Genomic DNA, 23,588 nt, shown 5'->3' on the forward strand with positions numbered 1-23,588 from the left:
GAATCCAATAAAGAGTCTCTTAGTCTTTCTGTAACTCTGTGTCCTTTGCAAATAAAACAAGAGGGCTCTTCGCACGTACAAGGAATGAAGTACCAACTCTAAGGGCGTCTCAGCATTTTGAAAGAAGGTAGGCAATACGACTTCTTGGTTAATATGGAAGTCTGACACAATCTTCGTGCGGAAGCATGGGCCCAGTCTCATGACCACTTTATGAGGATAGAATTGAGTATAGTTTATCTACCCGGAGGGCCGTCAGCTCACTCACCCGCATCACGGACGTGATTGCTACCAAAAAGGCAGTCTTTAATGTAAGTAGCCTGAGGGGTGTAGTTGCCAAAGGCTCGAACGGCCCTTCCGTTAATGCAGACAGTACTAAAGATAAACTCCACTGTTCCATTGGCTGCCGAATAGGTGGATATAAATTATTCAATCCTTTCATGAAGCGTTTGCATTCTGGGTGAGAGAACACAGTCGTCCCATCCCAACCTTTGTGTTTAGCTGAAATGGCGGCCAAATGTATCTTGATGGACACATTAGCTAAGCCTCTAAGCTTCAAGGAAGTCAGATAACGCAATACGTCTCAAAGAGTGGCATGTAAGAGCTTCACCCCCCTATCCTTCATATTAGTTTTGAAACGTTTCCACTTGCTAGCATAATTCTTTCGCGTGGACTGTCTCCTACTGTTAAGTAGGATGTCCCTCATAGACCGATCCTCCAGGCTGTCAACTTTAAGGTGTGAACCTCGGGGTGCCAGACCTTTCCGTGCTCTCTTTGCAGCAGATCTGGAACTTAAGGGAATCTGTGATAGGTCCCTTGAGATAACTGCAGAAGTGGCGCAAACCATGGCCAGCACGGCCACCACGGTGTTAGCAGAATGCAGTTCGCCCTATCCCGAATAATCTGCGCTAACACCCATCCTATTACCAGCAGTGGTGGGAATAGATGAAGTCCCACACTCCATGTGTGTTGGAACGTATCCCCCAGGGATCCCTCTCCAATGCCTGCACGTGAGCAATAGCTTGCACACTTCTTGTTGGCATGTGTTGCAAATAAGTCCATTATGGGGACTCCCCAAGTTTCAAAAATCCTTTGTAGGTACGATGTCTTTATCTCCCACTCGTGCCTCTGGTTGTAATCCACAACTCTGCTGAGACTGTCGGCCAAGTGGTTGTCTACACCTCTTATGTGGAGTGCAGTCAGGTAGATGTCCTGACGAACATACCAATTCCATATTCCCTGAGCAAGGAGGCATAATGATATGGAGACCGTCCCTCCTTGTTGATTGATATAGTCAATTACCGTCGTGTTGTTCAACGCTATTTGGACCACCGGCCCTTGCAACTGAGGTTGAAACGTCCTCAATGCCAGGAACACCGCTATCAGTTCTAGGCAGCTGATATGTTGCCGGAGTTGGGGTTATGTCCACGTTCCTTGGACGCAATGTCTGCTGCAATGTGCACCCCAACCTGTTAACGACGCATCCGTCGTTATCCAGCGATTCCGGGTCAACAGTTCGAACGGCACCCCCTATGTCAGATTGTCGGGCTCCATTCACCAACTCGAATTCCCCAAGACCACTTGTGGGATTTTTAAACGCTTGCTTTGGCTGTCCACATTGGGATGGAAATTGCGCCGATACCAGTGTTGTAATGTGCGCATGTGTAACCGAGTGTACAGAACCGTGGTGGCACAGGAAGCCATCAGGCCCAACAGTTTCTGAATCTGTACCGCTGGTTGTCCTGGGTGTTTCACAAATCTTTGAATAAGCGAATGTATCTGCTGAATGCAGTCTTGTGGCAAATATGCCCTTCTGTTCCCGAAGTCCAACACTGCACCTATGAAATTCACCCGCTTCTCGGGGATGAGGTTTGATTTTTCCCAATTGACATTGATCCCCAGATCCCCAAACAGGTGGACATTGTCTTGTATCTGTCTGACCAGCAGATCCCTGCTGTGGCTTCCCAGGAGCCAATCGTCCAAGTATGGATAGAGCAACATCCCTTGCGTCCTCAGGTAGGCCATCACCACTGCCATCAATTTGATGAATACCCTTGGTGCTGTTGAGAGTCCAAAGGGTAGAACTTGAAACTGATACATCCGATCCCCCACCGTGAACCGGAGATACTTGCGGTGGTTCTCTTGGATGCCTACATGAAAATATGAGTCCAGATCTAAGGTAGCTGCCCATGCACCCTGGGCAAAAAATGGAAGAATACCCTGTAGCGTCGTCATTCTGAATTTCCTGGTTCGTATATGATCATTGAAAACCCGTAGGTCCATTATCGCCCTGATTCCGCTATCCCTTTTCGTAATCTGGAAGTAGCGGGAATAGTAGCCTGATAGCCTGTCCGGCCACTGCACGTGAACAATCGCCTCCTTCTCCAACAGCACCTTCACCTCTCTCTCTGTAGTATTTCTGTGGCTGCGGTATATGTCAACCCGGAGAACGGCAGTTTGGTCCTGAACTCCAGCGCTTAGACTGTTTGAATGATCCTCAGTACCCACTGATCAGATGTTATGTTGTGCCATGCTTGGGCATGGCTTGCCAGTTTGATGGAGTTCCTGGCAACTACAGAACTGATGGTATGGGTCCTGGTATGACCGGCTTCTGTGGGTGTTAAGGAGCCCATGCTGTGTCTGAAGGACTGGTGGTGCAGTGGACAGACAGTCCCGTCAAAAGTTCTGTTTTGGTTTGTCCTTATTTGGACGTGTAGAATTGCTTTTTGTCTTTTGGTTAAAGCCTTTAGACCGCTGGTATGGTCTATATTGCCTTTTAAAGTCTCTCCTATCTTGGTACTTGAAGGGTCTTTGGCGAGTGAAGGAGAGGCCCTTTGATGAATTTCCCGCCTGGCCCAAAGATGCCATAAAAGTTCGTGCCCTGAATTTGGATTTTTTCAACGATTCCATAGTAGAATCTGTATCATTGTGAAAAAGGCCTTTCCCATCAAATGCCAAACTCTCAACTCTCTCCTGCATGTCTTATTGCAGTGATGTGGAACGAAGCCCGGCATGGCGGCGCATGCTCACTGTTGTCACCATCGTGCGCGACTCCGTTTCCACGAGATGCTTAAAGGTGCTCAACTGCTGTCTAGTTACGGCCATGGTTCTTTCATAGATCTCATTAAACTTCCATTAGGTTACTGTAACGTGCCATGCAGGAAGCATAGCTGGCTATCCGAATCACCAGGCTAGCTGTGGAATAGATTTTCCTTCCCATCACATCAATTTTACGTCCCTCCTTATCTCCCGGAGTTGTATGGTGGCGTCCTCCTAGGGACGTTGAAACACAATCCACAACCATGGAATTGGGAGCTGGATAATGCAACAGGTACATATTCTCTTCTTCACATATCCTGTATAAATTCTCTAGACGTTTTGGTGTCGGTACTGTTGTGTGCAATGATTCCCATGATGTTTTGGCTGCTTTAGTAATTGCTGGAATCATGGTGAGGGCCACTGGGTGGGATGACCTTGACTTGCCCATCATGTTGTATACTGGGTCTACAACTTCATTGTCAGGGGATTTCAATTCCATCCCCAAGGCCTCTGCAATGTCTCATATAAGAGTATGATACGCCTTCAACTCCCCTGTAGGAGAAGTAGAAAGCCTAGGTGGCACATCTGATGGTGGATAAGACCTCCTGCTGAGGTCGTCAGAGTCTGACTCCTCAGAAGATATCCCCTCCATGTTGCAGTCTCCTGGAGAAGACGGTGGTTCCGAGGGTGGAGGGATCGATTTCCTCTTTCTCTTGCCCCCTGATTTCCCTGGAGGCTGTGCATGCGGTGGTGCCACCAAAGGTTGGGGTGGTACTGCCAGTTGGGATGGTGCAGCTTGGGGTGGTGCTGCTAGTAGGGGTGGTGCTGCCAGTGGCTGACTAGCAGGCTGTTCCAATATCTCAATTGGCTCCAAGACCTGTACTGGTTGTGGAGGATAACTGTCCTGTCACTGTGTCTGATCAGGTATCTACACAGCTTTCCATCACAAGTATTCTGCATAATCGTCAGGTAGTGTGTGGCGAAAACCACAGGTATGCTCTGGTTGCCTCTGTGGCAAGTATAATTCTTGAGTTGGATTCAACACTGATGGATATGCCGATGTTGATGTTGAGAGATGTGTCGATGCCGAGGGCATTCCCGATGCTGAAGGATGTGATGCGTGCTGCATCGATGTTGAAGCAGATGGCGTGGGTAGCGGTGTCGATGGCGTGGGTAGCGGCGTTGATGTCACCGTCATTGTTGAAGGATGCAGGAATACATGCAGCAGAGAGCAAGAAGGTGTTTTTGGTGGAAGCTGCAGCTCATTCTCATCCTTGTCAAAATCCAGTACGGAACTTAAGAAACCATGGAAGGTTGATCCCGATGGTGTACTTGACGCTGAGCCCATCAGGTCTCTAAGGTCAGTATACTGATCTCTGTCCTCTGCCAGTAGCCCCGGCGTTCTCAGTGTTGAAGGAGACTGGTTTGGGGTCCATGCTGGAGGCAGCAAGCGAATTAGCCTTTCCGATGCAGATGGTGCGACATGTTTCACTTCCAATGTCGACATCGATGCTGAGGTTTGTTTCAACGTTGAGGTCTGTATCGCATGTACAGAAGCGGACTCATCCGAGTCGCCCTCAAATGTCTGCGCTGCCGTCAGGGAAGGGGTGTGATGTTTCTTCGCCTCAGAATCCCTGGATGTCATTTTTTTCGGTGCCCACATTCTTTAAGCTTGTGATGTTTCTTGGAAACATCCTTAGGCTTTTTAAAATCGCCATCTCCCGGCTTCACCATGTCCATCAACGTGGTTTTAGACTACTGATGGGCAGTTCCGCGGATCACCAACTGTGCCTCTTTGGAAACCTTTGACGTCGAAGGGCTCAATGTTGACTTCGCTGTCGACAATGACGTTGAGGTATCAGGGCGCGGCGTTGGAGGGCGTAGCACTTCATCATACAGTGCCGCCCGAAGCCGAAGAACCCTGTTTTGTCTTGTTTGTTTGGAGAAAGAGCAACAAACTTTACATGTTGCAGTGTTGTGCTCTTCTCCCAGGCACATTAGACAAGCTTCGTGATAGTCTGTTGAGGGAAGTTTTGCACAGCATTTTACACACCGCTTAAATGTCTTTTTAACTTCCATAGTCTGAAACACAATGATCTCTCGTCAATATGAGTCCGTTATTCAAAACCAGTCCGTTAGCCTTTGCGAGGGTCAGTTGCCAGATAAACAAACTATCTTTCGTCAGAATGTGCCCGTTAATAAAAAAACTGTCCGCTTGCCGATCCGAGTCAAGTCCGTAAAATATCCGTCAATACAAAGCCAAGTCCGTAAGCCAAATATGAGTCAGAAATCAGTTTTATCAAATTCCGAGGAGCTTCAGCAACGAGGTTTGACCACTGAGGCGGTCAAAGAGAAACTGGAAACTGGATGCCCCAACCGCCTCTTTCAACAGCTCAGCACAGCACGTGCAGGTGGAAGGGGGCATCACGAGAAGCTAATCAATCGGCCCGCGAGGTCACTGCGCAGACGCAGAACCCATTCCTTATGACCACAACGGATCACGATCCAATCTTTTAAAATCAATTAACAGTTTAAAACAGAGACTATAAAACACCATAAAACAATTAACAGTTAGAAAAATTCAACACAGTTTTCAAATCCAGGAAAACCAGGTTACAGCAGATTAAAAACAATTACAACAGTTTAAATATATAAGTTAAAGAAGGATACAAAGGAAACTCATTAAATCTTTCTCAAGATTTGTTCTTTAATCCAGAACAATTTTTTTGTTTATACTTAAGATAATCCCTGAAACCATTTTGGCCAATCATCACAGGGCAAAAATAATTCATATCCCTCCCACCAGCAAATAAATAATTCTTTCTATCGGGTATCCTGATGAATTGTGGTCCCCACTTTCATTACCTTGTGGGGGCTAAAGGCTCCTATTGTGCTTCAGTCACAAATAATGGAAAGATGTTTCCAAGTGCTGCATCCATAGAGCCATAAACTGCTTACTACAGTATAGTGAGAAGCCCAACATGCAAACTTCCTACAAAATGTTCACTGATAAATTAGAAGAAAACGTAATTTCCCTATCTTGTCCCCTAATAGATAAGTTAGCAAGAACATTATTATTGAAACAGCTGTTTTTTGACAAGTAATTTTGGGCACAATCCAAACCATTAGTAAACATTTTAAGTTCCACTGATTTAAACTGGAGAAAATAAGACAGACTTTAAAATGCTTAACTTTGGGTAGATTGTTCTTTAGTCTTTTAAGTTCATGGTTTCCATTACTCTAGTATTCAAAACGGGAAAGGGAGGGAAATCATACCAAAATCAAACATATCAAAGAGTCCTTGAAATGCTGGATCTGACTCTGTTTGCTCCAGAATCTCCTGGATGGCTTCTTCAGTCATGTGAATTTCACCCTGCTAGGTAGATGTGTAAAAATAATCGATTAAAACATATAATCAGGTTTCTCAACACTTACTCCTGGAAATGCATTTTGAAAGCTAATATTAAGAAATGGCTTCTCACAAATATCAGAAGCAGCTATGAAAACAAACCTCACCTCCATGGTAGAAGTGAAAGGATACTAATCAGATTCACACTAATTATAATACTATCAAACAGTTCTTAATATGTAACAGCTTCAATTCTATAGAATGTAAAGAAACCACCATAAAAAAGGGCCTTCAACACAATCCAATGAGGATATCCTGAGAGTAAGTCCTACTGCGTTGAATGAAAGTTACACAGAACGGTAACTGTGTTTTTGTGCAGTTTCCAGTTCATATCAATGAAAAAAACAGGTCGCTCACCTGTAACTATTGATCTGGTAGAGATCCGTCGATATCTATAAGAATGGGTAATGCGCCTGCGCAGGACCCACCTGGTAACATGCCACAGCCTGTCGAGGCGACCAAGCCCTGCCTACACACCTTCAGCGTGCTTATTTAAAGGCGGGCTGGGTGCCATGTTCTTGGACGGCCACTGTGGAGGACGATCATCCAGAATCAGGTGAGTTTATCATCAAAGGAGAATAGCACGCACACTCAAAAAAAACCCACATAGCACAGCACTACTACAGAGGGGTGGTGTGGGAGGGTCTTATGGATATTGATGGATCTCTAACAGATCCATCTTACAGGTTACAGGTGAGCAACCTGTTTATCTGGATCAAGATCCATAAGAATGGGTGTTTAGCTAGCTCCCCAAAGGAGGAGGATGCAGTAGTAGCTATTTTAACACCTGTTTTAAGATGTTTCTTCCGAAGCTTGCCTCCTCAGCAGAGTGCACATCTATGGCGTAATGCTTGACAAAGGGTAACTCAGTGGACCAAGTTGCTGCTTTGCAGATGTCCATGAAGGTTACCCTCAATAGGTGTGCAGCTGAAGAAGCATAGTGGGCCTTGATTGCTTCTGGCGGCTGAACTTTTTGTTGCTTGTCTGTCAGTAGGATGAGTTCCACCAGCCAACTGGACATCCTCTGTCTAGAGATACAGGAGCTCCTTGAAGAGCCTTCGAATGCAACCAACAGGCGTTTTGTGGACTTGAAGTCCTTAGGCCAATGTAGGTAGTACAACAGTGCTCTCCGTACATCTAAGGAGTGCACTGCACGTTCTAAAGGAGTTGTAGGATCTCTGAAGAACGTTGGTAGGACAATATCCTGGTTGAGGTGGAAGGTGGACACTATTTTTGGTAGAAAATCCGGGTCCATATGCATCAAGACTTTGTCTCGATAGATTCTAGTGTATAAATTCTCAGGGCCATTGAATCACTTACTCGTTTGGCTGTAGTGATGGCTGACAGGAAGGCCATTTTCAGAGTCACCAGTTTGATGGAGTCTGAGCTCACAGGTTCGAAAGAGGCCTTGGTCAAAGATGAAAGGACCAGAGATATACTCCAGGGTTCAATAGGTGTGTGAACCAGTGGGTACAGGTTCAAAATGCCCTTCAGGAAAGCCTTACTTTTTGGATGGGAAAAAAGTTTTCCCCTCATAATGCACTTTGAGAGACACATTGGCCAAACTCTTGAGACTTCAGACCTGTAAGATAAAGAAGCATGTCTCTGATAGTGACGTGGTCAGTCTGAAAACCCTGTTTCCTTGCATAAAGTTTAAAACGAAGCCACTTGCTCCTGTAGTTGCACCTGGTGGAAGATTTCCTCTGGTTAAGAAGAATCATGTTCAGGATTCGATCCGTCATGCTGTTAGGTGGAGTGTCAGAACATCTGGATGCAGTATCTTGCCTCTGTCCAGAGTACCTGTGGAAACCATGGTTGCCTTGGCCACCATGGAGTCACCAGGATACAGAATGTAGGAGCTGTCAGAAGACATGAGACCACTCGGCTGATCAGTGGTCAAGGTGGGAGCATATAAGGGACTTCCTGCTTCCAGTCCTGCTGGAAGGCATCCCCCAGAGACAGCGGGTCATGTCCCGCTCTTGAGCAGAAAAGGTCACACTTCCTGTTCTCTGAAGTGGCAAACAGATCTATGGTAGGCAGCATCCACTTTGAAAAGAGTGGTATGGTGTACTCCATTTTGATCTCCCACTTGTGTTGCTGCTGTTGAGGGAAAATCCAACTCAAATCTTCTGCCAGGATGTTGTCTAGGCCTTTTATGTGAATGGCTGATGGATGCACTTGATGCCGGATAAACCAATGCCATAACTGAAGGCTGAGAGCACATAGACTGTGAGATACAGTGCTGCCCTGGCGGTTGATGTAGGCCAGGGCTGTAGTATTTGTCCAACTGTATCTACACCACTTTTCCCTGTAGAAGTGGAAGAAAGGCCTTCATTGCCTGGAAGACAGCTAGAAGTTCCAGGAAGTTGATGTAGAGTTGCCTTTGTTGAAAAGTCCACTTGCCCTGAATTTGATGGGTCCCACAGTGGGCCCCCCAGCCTAGGAGGGAAGCGTCTGTTGTAAGCCAGATAGAGGGAGGTGTCCTCAGAAAAGGAACCCCTTCCAGTAGATTCCTTCCCAGCGACCAACAGGTAAGTGAGCGCAAAATTTGAACTGGGATTATCAGATGTAGGAACTGTGGGTCCACATTCAAGTGGAAGACTGATAGAAACCACAGTTGCAGTTTTCGCATTTTTAACCGGGCATATCTCACTACTGTGTTGCAGGATGTCATCAGACCCAACAGTCTCTGAATGAATCAAGCACGCTGGGATGAATGCTGTTGGACATGGAGCACCAAGTCCTTGATGCAAAGGAAACGTTCTTGAGGTAAGTATGCCTTCTTGGACCTTGTATCCAGAATCACCCCAATGTAACTGACTGTTGGGACTGGTTCCAGTTTGGATTTTTCCCAACTGACTTGGATCCCCAAGTCCTGAAGAAGGGACAGTACATATTGTGTCTGCGAAAGTAACTCTTCTTTGACCTCGGAGGTCAGAAGCCAGTCTTCCAGGTAGGGATAGACCAATATGCCCTGAGTCTGAAGGTACGCCACTACTGCAGCCATGCATTTTGTAAATACTCCGGGGGCGGTGGCAAGTCCGAAGGGTAAGACTGTCTGCTGGTACACTTGACTTCCCACAGCAAATCTGAGATATTTCCTGTGTCGTTCCCTGATGCCAATATGGAAATACACATCCTTGAGATCTAGCATCACAAGCCAGTTTTCCCGGTATAGAAAAGGTAGAATTTCTTGTAACACTATCATGCGGAACTTCTGTACATGGTCGAACTTATTCAGGAGGCGCAGATCCATTATTGGCCGAATGCCGCCATCCCTTTTCGGGATCAAGAAGTAACAGGAGTAGAAGACCTCCCTTCGTTACATCCATTGCATAGGAGCGATTGCCCCATTGGCTAAGACCTCCTTCACTTCTTCCAACAATGCCCGGGAAGGTTGAGTAAACCTCATCCCTGTAAACTTCGGGGTCATTCTGAACTCTATATTGTAACCCAAGGATACGATCTTGAGGACCTAGCAGTCCGATGTTATGTGGTGCCATGCAAGGACATGGCATGCCTGCCTGATGTTAGAAGCTGGCAGAGGAACATGGTGTATGAGAGATGGTGTCCCTTACTTGCCAAGGTGTTATGGTCCCTGATGGCGGAAGAGAAGGACGAGCCGAGTGAATCAATGGTGGTCTTGCACCTCAAAAGGTGCTTCTGAGGCTCCAGTTGTTTTGTACGCTGGCTTTGAGTCTGTTTCCTTTTTCCCTGCAAAGGGCGCTTGTAGGGCTGATATTGCCTCCAAAAATCACGTTGATCCTGATGTTTGTACATGGTTCTCTGTCTGGAATACTGACAGTACTTAGAGCTATAGGAAGAGGCAGGTGCAGTGGTAAGTCTTGGCTGTAAATCTAGACTTTTTCATCTGCTCCATAGTAGAGTCCGTGGGCTCACTGAATAAGCCTTTTCTGTCGAAAAGTAAGCCTTCTATTTTCTCCTTCATGTCCCAATGCAGATTTGTGGAGTGGAGCCATGTATGTTGATGTAAGGATATTGCTGCTGTCAATGAACAGGACTGATTCAGCCAAATGCTTGGCCACACTAAACTGTTGTCTGGTAAGCAACGCTGACTTATCCAAAGTTTCTTGAAATTTTTTCTTGAATTTCTCAGAGGAGAAGATTTATATGGAATTATGTAAGCCCTCCCACAGTCCATGTGTATATTTTGCAGTATAGGCTGAATAATTTGCGATCTTGACTGACAAACAAGAGGTGGAATAAATTTTCCTTCCTAGGATGTCCAATTTTCTCCCTTCTTTATCGGCCAGGGTCATGTGTCTGTATCCAGATTTTGAAACAGAAGACATGGCACAGTTGATTACCAACAAGTTGGGTGCTAGAAGTTTCAGGAGATATTTGTTGTGATTAGTCTGTACCCTGTACAGGCTTTCTGTACTGGAAGTGGGGGTGGAAGTGCGGATCACCTCCCACGCACATTTAGTTGCTCTTGTGATGACCAGTAGCACAGAAAGGGCTACAGGTTGAGTAGCCTCCGACCATAAAATTGTACACAAGGTCATAATGGTAGGCACCTGACTTAAGGTCAAGACCCAGTGCCTTTGCCATATCACAAAATGTAAATAAAAATAAATCACACACGTGCTGATGGTATGCTTTCATCTCCTCATTAGGGGAGACGTGCGTGGAGGGGGCCACATCAACAGGAGGGTCCACCCTGGCATCCGGGTCATCCAGGTCGGATTCAAAATCCGAAGCTCCATGATGATCCAATGTAGATTGAGATGGGGAAACTGGTGTGAGAGTCTGTGTCTCAATAGTCTGTGGAATTGGTGTCTGAGTTCCAATGTGCACACGGTTACATATGGTTTGTGTGGCTGAATCCTGGAAGAATGCATCAGGGGACATCTGTGTAGCCTTTGAAGAAGTTAAAAATGTCAGTTTTGGTGGTACTGTCTGAATGGAAGCCTGAGACTGGGCCCAAGACTGACTTTCCTGAAAATTATAAGGCAAACCGGGGATACCGTGCCTAGAGGTGCCAAAGTCAGGGCATCCCATGCTGCAGATGGGTGAGCAAAGTCACAGGTATGCCATGGTGAAGTCACCAGGTGAGCAGCTGTAAGTGTGTCCGAATGTTGAGCTACTTGTTCCTCTGGTGTCCCTGACGTTGACATCTGCGGGAAGCCCCTGAAAGTCGATGCCTAGGGGGTGCTCGAAGTACAATCTAAGATAGATAGCAAAGAACGAGCCGTAGTTGTATCTAGGGCTACCTCCCTATCTTCCTCTTAAATGTTGAAGGTTGATATGTTGGCAGGACACCGAGGGGTCACCAGTCTCAACGCCGACAATATGGCATATTCAAGGTCAAAGGGAGGTCGAGCCGATGGTGTCAAAGGATCACAAGTTGACACTGATGATACTTCTCAATGTCGATCCATAGTTTCCGTCAGTAAGGAAGGTAGTTCTCGATGTCGAGCTTCTGGCGTCAATGCCGGTGGAGAATCAATTGGTGTTGGTGCTAGCGATAGAGATCAAGTCCTCAATGCTGTGAGCCTAGGCATCGACACATGTTTGTTCTCGACAGACTCAATAGGCACTGAACGTGATGAATTCAATGTTGAATCTTTTGACATTGAAGGTTGACGGAAGGCATCGAGCAACTGTAGATTCAAAGGAGACTTTCTTTTGTAAGGTCCACTGTCTTGGGCTTCTTCAATCTAAGGGAGGAGCGAGGGTCCTTCGAGTCCAAATGCTTCCTTTTAGTTTTTGATCCCTCAGATGCCGAATGTGTAGACTTTGATGAAAGTTTAGGGATGCGGCACGATGCTAACACACTCAAAGTCAAGGGTTGCTTCCTGGAAGGAGTTTTCTGAGTCGATGCCTTTGTAGTTGATGTTGAAGCAGAAGGGCGGGGTTCTCCCAACGTCGAGGGACTTAGCACCTCATCATAAATGGTGGCACGAAGCTGCAAAGCAGTTTTTTCTCGTTTGTTTCGAGAAGGACAGGCAAATCTTGCAGGAGGATACCTTGTGGCTTTCCCCCAAGCAAATTAAACACAAGTCGTGTAGGTCCTTCGAGGGGAGCTTGGCACTGCAACCAGTGCATCTTTTGAAGGTCTGTTTCTCCTCAGTCATCTAGCATGATCCAAATCGTCTTCAAAGTCCGTTCCAAATAATCCAATGCACGTCAGCAATTCCAGAAGCCGTTCCAATACAAATGACACCAGAGTAGTCATAAAAATCCCGTTCCAAGTCAAAGCCATAATCAGTTCAATTTGTTTGTTATTTTTAGATAAACTCATAAGAAGAACTAGTCTGATGAGAAGCGACAGCCCGAAGACTGCATGTAATGGCGGTCAGAAAAGAACTAAAGAACATGGCACCCAATCCGCCTTTAAATAAACACGCTGATGGCATGTAGGCGGGGCTTGGTCACCTCGACAAGCTGCAGCATGTTACCAAGTGGGTCTTGCGCAGGCGCATTACCCATTCTTATGGATTTCAACAGATCTCAACCCAGATTTCCTTGTTAACTGTGCCCTACTGTGAGTTGAAAGCACCTCTGCACAACTTATGATCCATCAAGTTGAATGCAATCCACCAGCTTGCCTGTGCCTTCCAAAAAAACCCTGGTTTTTGCTGTCCCAGAGAGCAAAATCAGAATCTTTACTGAGCTCCTGGTAGATCATTATAAATGGCTGGTGAACAATACTTGCCTGAGGAAAGGGGTATCCAACTGTGACGCTCCAGCTGTTTTTGGCCCACAACTCTCACCATCCCCAGTCACAGTAGCCAGCAGCCAGGGACAATGGGAGTTGTAGGCCAAAAACAGCTGGAGGGCTGCAATAGGACACCGCTGCCTGGGCGGGGTGGGGTCACAAGTTGTGCAGGTCTGCATAGACATAGATGCCAATTCCTTGTAACTGTTAGTCGTACCTGTTTTCTTACATGTGCATGGGAAGCATCCTACATTCATTTTATTAGACTTTGGAATCGTACCTGAAGACCAAGGAATTCATCAATTGTAGACTCTTGTATTGTAGGGCCACTGTCTGCTTGCTTTGCAGTCTGAGAAATATTGCCATCACTGGAAAACAATGTTATGAATATTTAGTATAGATTTCAAAAATAATCTAGGAGATTTGGAACAGAAAGTTTCAAGTGAGATCTGTTACCTGCCCAAGAATTTGTTAATATTTTCAGCTAGCTTCTCCTGAAGACATTTGTTGCTCAGAATTTTCTCTCTGGCATTTTCAATAATCATTTGCTGGAAAACAAATTTATAGTAGTCCAAGTTATATTTTTTATTATTGCTATAAAGGAAGCATTAATTATCTCACCATGAATTCAGGGGCATAGCTAGGGGAGGGGGGGGCCCTGTGTTCAACCCTCTCTCTGGCCACCCCTCAGAGTGAGGGAGATAATTAAGAAGATAGGGAGAGGTGGAACTGAGGACCCCTCATGAGCTGGGGGCCCAGGTTATTTGAATCCTTTCGCTCAATTATAGCTACACCCCTGCACGAATTGATGTGCTTCCCTAATATCCTAGGTGTATTTTTCTATAGCAATTCATAACTGGGATTGCAAGAAACTGGATCTGTATATTAGGCAACCATATAATAAGTATTGCCCAACTGCTCAGAATCTACCAAAAACCAAAAAAGGAGCAGGTTTAGGGCCACATTCAATACTATGTATATCTAATAACAATGCAGCAATATGGTAATAAGATGGGATAGCTAGTTGTGCAAAATTCCAAAGTGAACCATCCAGTCATGTTATTGCCATATACTTGATGAATGTTTATGCTTGGATACACACAGCTTATTAACAATATTGACAATAGTCCTGTATATAAACTCATATGGATTGAATTTGATCAGCTGCTTCAAATCTCACTAGAAATACCCAAAATTCTGTTTTTGAAGGCTCTGTTTCAGAAATTTCATTTCATAGTAATATTAAAAAACTGGATAAAGCAATACCAAAAACATAACCAAAGTTACATGAAAAAAGAGGATAGTGTAGAAAAGAGAAAATAAACATTGCTGTGCAGCTTGTTTGTTTTTCTGAACAGCTGCTTTTTAAAATGCTTACAGGAAGACTGCCGTCTATAAGTTCATTTTCTCCTTCCATTGCTAAACTTCCTTCTTCCACTGTAGGAGAATCCTGTAAACCAGTATTTGATACTTGTGGTCCACATGAAACAATGCTTTTTTTCTTCTGGGAGTCACTGAAATATTTGGGAAGTTTAAAAGTGGATGACAAAAGTGATGCAAACAACATTCTTAGGAAAATAAATGTGTGGTTAATGCCATAGGTCACTCCGTCTTTACTCAACCTCCTCCAATCAAAACTAATGTGTTTTAGTATAAATCATTGGCTGACATTCTAACAAAAGCCTTGCAGAAGGATGTCGTCTCAGCACAAAGCTGTTGTGCCAGCCACTTGTACTACATCTGGAGCTTATGTTCCAGACTACCGTTGCGCTACACAAGAAAGCTTGTGCAACTGCAGCATGTCTCCTGTATTTTAAAAGGAACTTCTGTGAAATTGCACAAATCCCTGTTTTTAGAGATTTATGCTAAAGAAACAAATAATTTTAGTGCAACAACAAAATCACATGGACCTCCATATACATCCGTTTGTTTATTCCAGTACAGGTGATGTGGTACAAGAGATGTTGAACAGTGAATATGCAAGTAGTACATAAGGCATAGAACAATCCTAGCTGAGAATCGACATTTACCTTTTTCGTTTTCCAGGAGACATCACACTTGAGTGAAGTTTCCGTTCTTGGAGTGCAGAAACCATGCTGAGAGAATCTTCTGCTTTAAAAAAAAGAGCTGGGTTATACCAATTTTGTTTCTGGTTAAGTCTTTTTAGGACATGTATAATGGTTTTCTGGTGTCAATAGTAAGGACAACAGTGCCTTCATCTGGGGGGGGGGGAGGAAATCCAACATTGTCTTAAAAAAACAACAACTAGCCGGGCTGGGCGCAGAGCATCTGTGCCTCTGGCCGGCCCACCCACAGCTGCTGCCTGTTTCTCCCCCCGACTTTCTGGCCATCGGCCCTGCTTCTTCTCCCCCCTTTGCCCCCACCGGTGCTTTCTGGCTGGCGGGCCAGCTGGCTGGAAAGCTGGCCCGCCACCTCCTCCCACCTGCTCCAGGCAGCGGCCGCCTCCTCCTGGTGGCCAGCCTGGCCCACCGCTGCCTCCTCCTCCCAGTGGCCAGGCAGACCCAGTGCCGCCTTCTCCTCCTGGAAGCTGGGCAGGCCCACCACCACCTCCTCCTCCTCCCAGAAGCTGGGCTGGGTCGGGCCACCGCTTCCTCCTCCTCCCGGAGGCCGGGCCGGGCCACCGTCACCTGCTCCTCTTCTTCCTGGAGGCCAGCCCGGCCCGCCACCGCCTCCTGCTATTTTCTCCCCTATTCCCATCACTATCCAGGCAGCTGCTTGCAAACGCTCATGAGAGCTGCCATGCATGGGATTAGTGAAAGGTACATTTAAGAGAATTAAATATATAGAAGATATGTCTGTAAGCGCCTTTTCACAATTATGAGGGTTCAACATATTTTCTAGTGAAAGCTGGCTTCAAAGCAGCCCCCAAATTCAGTGACAAAAAGTCAATTCAATTGCCCACAGTTCAACTGTATATGGTTTTCTAAGTACTCATTCTATCCACCCATATACATAAAATGAAAAGGAAAGGACTAGTTTGACTTACTATTAATATGGTTTTCCTGCACTTGGGACTGATGTGCAAATGAAGAATTTGATCTTGCCTGAGAGAGACTTGGCGTTATAATTGGTTTAAGAATAACCTGGGTGGCTGTGACTGGGGTAGAATTCAATTGTCCTGGCTGATGGGTTACAGATGACAACCCTAAAGTTGAAGTGACTGACTGCTGAAGACACTTCTGCTTTTTCATATCTGCAATTGCACTTCTTGTGCGACCTAAAAGATTTAAAATGAAATTAGCTAAGACAAGAATCCTTCTCAAGACGAAGCTACATTTCTTAACCTGCATCTTTACTACTCTGAGAGCTAACTGTGGGAAAATCAACAGCTCTTTCACCCTTGAAGTAAATTTTCATCCAGATCAAGAATACAGTTACAGTTTTGCTGCTAACTAGACTAGGTGGCAACCTGAAGAGGCAAGCTGGTGCATATGCTGAACTGATACCATTGTGGAATCACACACAAGCTTCAATGATGTTGACATGCTATGAAAGATGAAAACTTGTCCACATTCCAGGACTGTGGAACCTAAGAGCCCATTTAAACATGCAGAAATAACACATGGTACCATTTTCATGGGATAATTTTCAGATCAGGACAAGTATTGCATCCCCAATTTCCACACTTTCTGAACTGGTACTGTGATAAGGTTAACTTGCCAGTCTGCTTAATGAAAGGATGCTACGTACAAAGCAATGGACTGATGGGGAGGCCAGCTGAGTCTCCACCCACAAATACTTTTAACAGTTGGGGGAACTGCATATCATATTAAGGTTGAAATCTTACTTTATTTGAAAATAACCCTTTTTGAAATAAATGGCTGACATCCAGACAAATGCAGAGCTGATGCACCAGGAGGGATGTGAGGAGGACAGGGGGCGTGATTTTTGACAGTCTTCCCTTCCCAGCTACCTGTGCCTCCTGGAACTATCTCCTTGAGGGTTTGGAAACCCTCTGGGACATAATTTCAAGAGGCATAGGCAACTGCTGAGGGGAGGGAATATAGTCAAAAATCACCCCTCCCCCTTGCACAAAGCAAGATGCTGGTGTGTTGGATCAGCATTATTCTTGTGGTCAACCAGCAGTCTTACTTTCAAGTAAACATGGTGCAGAAAAAACTGCAATGCTTTCTAGGGGATAAACTCAGAACACATAAAATCAATTTATCACATGTTCTCATACATACTCCTTTGATGAGCAGAAAATCCGCTTGAACTTTGCATGCTCCTGCAAAAATGAAGTTGTAATCTAAGTTAGAACACAGCACACCACAAGTGTAGAGTAATTAGCACTAGTCATTACAAGTGTAGTAGTAATTATGCACTAGTCAGGTGACAGCCACATATGTATGTGTTCAGCTTGGAGCTTACAGCTTTTCTAGAGAAGTGGGGTGGGGAGGAATCAAAATAAAAGATAAAAAGCAATGTAAAATGTTGTCATGAATTTCAGGTCCTGTAGGTAAGAAAATTAGTATCAATATACCGTAATATGTCACCAAGATGAGAGTTTTGCAAAATTTGTAGTCATTGTTAATGTTATCTTGATGCATTACAAACATACAGTTAAAGGGAATTACAGAACAACTACAGTTAACACTTTACCAACTGGGACCATTCAGGAAACGTGGTATTTTTATGGCATGATCAGCTATCAACATTCTAGGAACATAGGAACCTGCCATATACTGAGTCAGACCATTGGTCTATCTAGCTCAGTATTGTCTTCACAGACTGGCAGTGGCTTCTCCAAGGCTGCAGGCAGGAATCTCTCTCAGCCCTATCTTGGAGAAGCCAGGGAGGGAACTTGAAACCTTCTGCTCTTCCCAGAGCAGCTTCATCCCCTGAGGGGAATATCTTCCAGTACTAACACATCAAGTCTCCCATTCATATGCAACCAGGGCAGACCCTGCTTAGCTATGGGGACAAGTCATGCTTGCTACCACAAGACCAGCTCTCCTCTCCTAGGGGAGATGTTTCTGTGGATCAGAAACATCTGATCCACAGGAAAGCCAGGACATCCCTCTAGCCCAGGCTTGCTCAACTTTGGCCCCTCAGCTGTGTTTTTTTTTACTACAACTCCCATAATCCCCAGCCACAGTGGACAATAACCAGGGATTATGGGAATTGTCGGCCAAATTCTGCAGGAGGGCCAAAGTTGAACAGGCCTGCTCTAGCCCTTCTATTGGCTATGGTCCCAATTTGACAAATCCTCAAAAGCTTTAGGAACAGATTTTCGAAAACTAGTAACTTAGGGACATCAATGGAAAAAGATCAGTAATTAATAGGTCAATGAAATAATGCTGCTAATGCAGAGGATGAACTTAACTCTTAATATGAATGCAGTGGGCAACAGCCAGGCCTTTGGTACAGTTATGCACTGTTAACAGAAGCTGCTTCTGTGAATGGAAGGAGACTTGTGCTCATAGAAAAAGTCCTTGCATGAGCAGAAATCTTCTCCATGGAAAGAGCTTCTGCTGACAGTGCATTGCTGTACCAAAGTTCTGGATGCCTTTCAGTACAGACAGAATTCCTTATAAATACTGGCTAGTATTTGCTTTCAAAACAAGTTACCTGATCTGAGAAAGTGTGTAGTCTAACTTCTTCCACAATGACGACATCATTGCTGGAACATCATTTGTTGCTTCTTTAAAACAAAAACAAAACAAAACAAAAACAAAAAAACCCGGGGGGGGGGGAACACAGAAGAGAATTTGACTGGAAGGTTTGCAAAAGAACTGGAAACATTATACAGTAAAGATATTACAAATTCTATGCTTGGTATATAAATCACTGTTCATACGGTGTGTGTTTTCAATGGATACACCAAAAAGAATGCAACATATCCCACTGATTTAAATGATGCTGACTTCTTAGAATGTTTAATTAGTTGAGAAGGATATATTATTAGTGCACATACTGAACTCATTTTTAGACTTCTCTCTTTGGATGCTAGATGTATGTATGTATGTAAAATATTTATATCCCACCCCTACAGTACACTACTGCTCAGGGTGGCTCACAATGTACACAGTCCTGTATTTTGTTAATTTTAAAAATGCATTAAGGAAAGAGACAAACCACCTGAGGCAACTGATACCACTAATTTAAGCTCAAGCAAAAGCACATTACTAATCCACATTATTGTAGCCAGAAACTGACATACAACATAGTGAGCAATAGTGTTTCATTAAATCAATTAAACTCCCTTGACATCAACTGTACTAAAGTCAGTTAGCTCTAAATATTCTATTTACTTGACTGTGATTTAGGTGGATAGCACTGCACCTCAATATTTGAACAAAAACTGTATGAAATATAGAGGTTCTCACACGCAGCCTAGCCTATGACATCCAGCCTGGGTTCAGCTGCAAATTAGAACTGCTGGGATCGGGCCGAATCCTGGTGGGCCAGCATCACCTAGCCTGGCTGCTAGCCAAGGTTAAGGGAGCGAGTGCTCCCTTAACCCATGCATGCTGCTTGTGTGCGAGCTGGGCTGCTTCCAACCTGGCCGCACACAGAGTTGGGCACCTAGAGTGCCCTTCTCTTGGAGGAATCCCCCAATGTATCACACATGTCACGTGGTGCACTGTGGGATCTCCAGAGGCCAGGATGCATCATGCCCAGCTTCTGGAGCTGTGTGCTACTCGTCTGGGAGCATGGCCCACACTCCCAGCAACAATTGTCTGGGCGGGAGGGAAGTACAAACAGCCTTCCCTGCCACCCACTCGGTCATGTGAATGACCTCATAATTGTACAAGGTATGTCCTCAATAATAACCGAACCCTAGGAATTAAACCAACGGCTTGCATTTCCCAGTCCCATCACCCACTTACCTTTTGATTTCATTGCCATGTATTCATTCAGTATGGTGATTAGGTTCTTTCCAAAGAAAGACTGAAGAAAAGAGAATAGTATTAAATCACACAATTTTCAGCAACATCATATTGCAAAGGTTTGTTTACACTAAAAGCAGAGTGGCTACAGAGTCCATTGTGCACCTGAATCCACTGAATAGACCATTTTCTTGGGGACTCCAATAGTCACCATGCAGTGTGGGGGAAAATATTGGCTCTGATCTTGTTTAAGGACTCACAGAAGACTTCTCATAGTGCAGAATGACATTGTAATAGGGGTCGCATTAAAAATGTAAAACATACTGAACAAATAGATAAGGAAGAGAAAGATTGTAGCTTATAACCTCCTCAAGGGTGGGGAATGATTAAGATCTGCCCTAGTAAGCTAATAGATCCTAATGGATTCCTGATGTGTTCGGGAGATTTCCTACTTCTATGGTTGGCAGGTTTACCAAGGCCCTAGTCAACTTCTGGAATGTCATGGAATGAAGTGTCCCAAGCCATTGATAGAATTACCCCTTAGCATCGTCTCCCTGCTACAGAGCCAAGTTAGTTTGCTACAGTGCTACTGTCAATGAAACAGTGATGAGACAACTGGAACAACTGTGGAAGAAAACTCAAGCCAAATCTGACTAACCACGGGTGAGAGTTCAGTATCAGGCCTACTCTGTGGCAATGATGGCATCAAAGAAAGCATACTTCTCTGTCACCATTGCACCTGTGGAGCCCATCCAGTGAAGCTATTTTGGATAGTTCATAGCCTATTCCATCCTAGGCGGCAAAAATCAGGTCAAGGATCCATCTTTAACCTGCTTAGACCAACATGCTGGGCCTTTTGCAGATAAAATTGTTTGCATCCAGTGTGATTTGGGCTCAACATTAGCAGTAGTAAATGAGGTGCCATCAGCATCTGCTTCTCTTAGTGTGAAGAATTATTTTCAACCAGCTAGAAGATGGAGTCAGGATTAGGAATATGCATGGAACCGGTTCGAATGGCCAGCAGTTAATATTAATTATGATGATGATGATGATTTCTATACCGCCCTTCCAAAAATGGCTCAGGGCAGTTCTGCTGGTTCAAAGGTGGTGTGTGTGTGTGTTTGACTTTAAGGGCTGGGGAGGGTGCACTTACCCCTCCCTCCACTGGCACTCTGTTTGCAGAGTCCATCAGGGTGGCAGCGTGCCTCCCTGCCGCCCCACTGCGTCATCGGACCCTACATCAGCGCAAATACCTGACACGCCTACACACACTGGGTACTTCCACTGACGTAGGGTCTGATGAGGCAACGGGGCGGCAGGGAGGTATGCTGCTGCCCCGACGGACCCTTTGCCAATGGAGCACCGGCAGGGGAAAAGCAAAGGGAGGGGTAAGTGCACCCCCTCACCCTTAAAGTCAACCTCCCCCCACCTTTGAACTTCCCCTGCCTGGTTCTGCGCACATCCCTAGTCAGGATAATGGAATTCATCCACCTGCATGCTTGACTGTTGCTGGTTTTGGTTAATCTGCCATCTTATCTGTTTGTTATATCTCTTTGTAAACCGCCCTGAGCCATTTTTGGAAGGGCGGTATATAAATCGAATTAATAATAATAATAATAATAATAATAATAATAATAATAATAATAGCAGCTGCTGGGAAGGACTGGTTGTGTGGGTATGGAGGTTAGTTAACAGTAGACTTTGTGGTGCTTAGTTTATGATGTCTTTCAGGGTTCTATTCTTGATCTCCAGGCCTTTTAACTTCTACATGAACTCACTGGCAGAGGCTGTCCAGGGGGGATTGGGGTGGGATATCATTAGTATGTTGATGATACCCAACTTTACATCTCACTACCATCCTCAGCTGGAGAGACTGTGACAGCTCTAAATTATTGTCTAGAAGCAGTTTTGGATGGTAGTTAACAAGTTGAAATTAATCCAGAAGGTTCTCCTGGTTAGGAGATCTGCTGACGTAGGAAATGGACCATCAGCCTGTTCTAGATGGGGTTGCACCTCTGAAAAAGCAGGCTTGCAGCTTGGGAATGCTCCAGCTTTCCTTCTGAATGCCCAGGTAGCAGCCATGGCAAGGGGTGCTTTACCCAGCTTCAGCTGGCACACCAGCTGTGTCCACTCCTGGGTCAGGCGGTCTCTGCCACAGTGATCCACACTCTTGTCACCTTGTTGATAGGCTACTGCCATGCTCACTATGTGGGGATGCCCTTGAAGGCTTTTTGGAAATTACAGCAGGTGCAGAGCAGAACACAGAGGCAAAGATGCTGGCCAGACGTTCAGCCTGTTATCACTCTGCTTGTGCCAGCAATACTGGTTGCCAGTGTTTTTCTGGGAGTGATTCAGGGTGCTGGCTTTAACCTTTAAAGCCCTTAACCATTAGGGCCATGTTACCTAATAGATCGCCTACTCCCCTATAGTTCTGTTCAGACTGTGAGACTTTCCTGCCTGTTCTGCTGCGGCTTGAAGCACAGTTGTCACAGTGAAGTGTGAGAGTCTTCCCAGACTTTCTGGAACTTCCTGACCCCGATCTTAGGTTTCCTCTCTCTCCGGTCAACTTCCATTTAGAATTCAAGACCATTTTATTTCAGCATGCCCTCCCCCAGCTATATTTTTAATGACCTGTGTCCTGCTGTAATGATTACCTTTATCCTTGTGTTTTTACCATTTTATACGCTGCTGCATTTATTTGCTACACTGTGTTTTAAACTCTAGTGGGTCCTTAAACGTTTTTGAAAAGAGTTTGTGCAGAACCTTATGGAGAGGAGAGCTGGTCTTGTGGAAGAAAGTATGACTTGTCCCCTTAGCTAAGCAGGGTCCACCCTGGTTGCATATGAAAGGGAGACTTGATGTGTGAGCACTGCAGGGGATGGAGCTGCTCTGGGAAGAGCAGAAGGTTTCAAGTTCCCTCCCTGGCTTCTCCAAGATAGGGCTGAGAGAGATTCCTGCCTGCAACCTTGGGGAAGTCGCTGCCAGTCTGTGAAGACGATACTGAGCTAGATAGACCAATGGTCTGACTCAGTATATGGCAGCTTCCTATGTTCCTATGTAACAACTTGCACAAATGGAGATACCCCTCTGGATTTGGGGTCACACTTCTCCTGCATCAATCTTCCACTAAGTTGGAAACTGTCCTTTTGTGAGATGAAGGGTTTTTGAATATATCCAAGGTTCAAATACAAATACTGGACTTATTTGTGAAATATAGTAGCTTGTAGGGGGTTATAAAAATGAGATACTTTTAACTAAGCACTCACCAACAAACAAGCTGGAAGAAAGCCTTCGTCTGTACAGTGCTCAGCATATTCTTTTAAATCTGAACTTTCCAATATAAATGCTCGGCATGTGGCTAAAAGCTTCTCTTGTTGTAAATATCCTGCAATAGACACAAAACGTTTTGCTGGTTTGTGTCTCAATATGACCGAGGGAAAAGGTTAAGCAGTAGTGAAATGATACAGCAGTCTTATAGAAAACAAAGCATTCGTGATAGATATTCAGAGCTGCCATCTCTTAAAATGTTACAATCAATTTTAATAAAATGTGTTACATTGTTTAAGAGAACATGATTAAAAATGGATCATAGTACTGTGAAAAGGAA

General features: G+C 44.9%; 1 protein-coding gene and 1 long non-coding RNA gene across 6 annotated transcripts in view; one reads left to right on the plus strand and one right to left on the minus strand.

The window, feature by feature from the left end:
* LOC128351432 (protein NPAT) overlaps window positions 1-23,588 on the minus strand; it is a 39,152-nt gene that overhangs the window by 12,185 nt on the left and 3,379 nt on the right. For 3 of the 5 annotated variants that reach the window (XM_053310973.1, XM_053310974.1, XM_053310969.1), the window contains exons 2-11: window positions 23,248-23,366; window positions 19,982-20,042; window positions 18,720-18,792; window positions 17,336-17,376; window positions 16,135-16,365; window positions 15,158-15,239; window positions 14,506-14,641; window positions 13,584-13,675; window positions 13,408-13,495; window positions 6,313-6,412 (exon numbers count right to left, since the gene is read on the minus strand). In XM_053310973.1, coding sequence (XP_053166948.1) covers window positions 6,313-6,412; window positions 13,408-13,495; window positions 13,584-13,675; window positions 14,506-14,641; window positions 15,158-15,239; window positions 16,135-16,365; window positions 17,336-17,376; window positions 18,720-18,792; window positions 19,982-20,000 — 862 coding nt within the window. In that variant the 5' untranslated portion in view covers window positions 20,001-20,042; window positions 23,248-23,366. The remainder of the gene's footprint in view (window positions 1-6,312; window positions 6,413-13,407; window positions 13,496-13,583; window positions 13,676-14,505; window positions 14,642-15,157; window positions 15,240-16,134; window positions 16,366-17,335; window positions 17,377-18,719; window positions 18,793-19,981; window positions 20,043-23,247; window positions 23,367-23,588) is intronic. The other 2 variants (XM_053310971.1, XM_053310972.1) reach the window with 2 other exon arrangements.
* Window positions 8,158-13,672, plus strand: LOC128351443 (uncharacterized). Its single transcript, XR_008319777.1, has 4 exons — window positions 8,158-8,976; window positions 9,112-9,214; window positions 10,407-10,507; window positions 12,701-13,672. It is a non-coding gene; the product is annotated as an uncharacterized LOC128351443 (long non-coding RNA).

The sequence above is a fragment of the Hemicordylus capensis genome, chromosome 3, assembly GCF_027244095.1.
Source record: "Hemicordylus capensis ecotype Gifberg chromosome 3, rHemCap1.1.pri, whole genome shotgun sequence".
Classification (NCBI taxonomy): Eukaryota; Metazoa; Chordata; class Lepidosauria; order Squamata; family Cordylidae; genus Hemicordylus; species Hemicordylus capensis.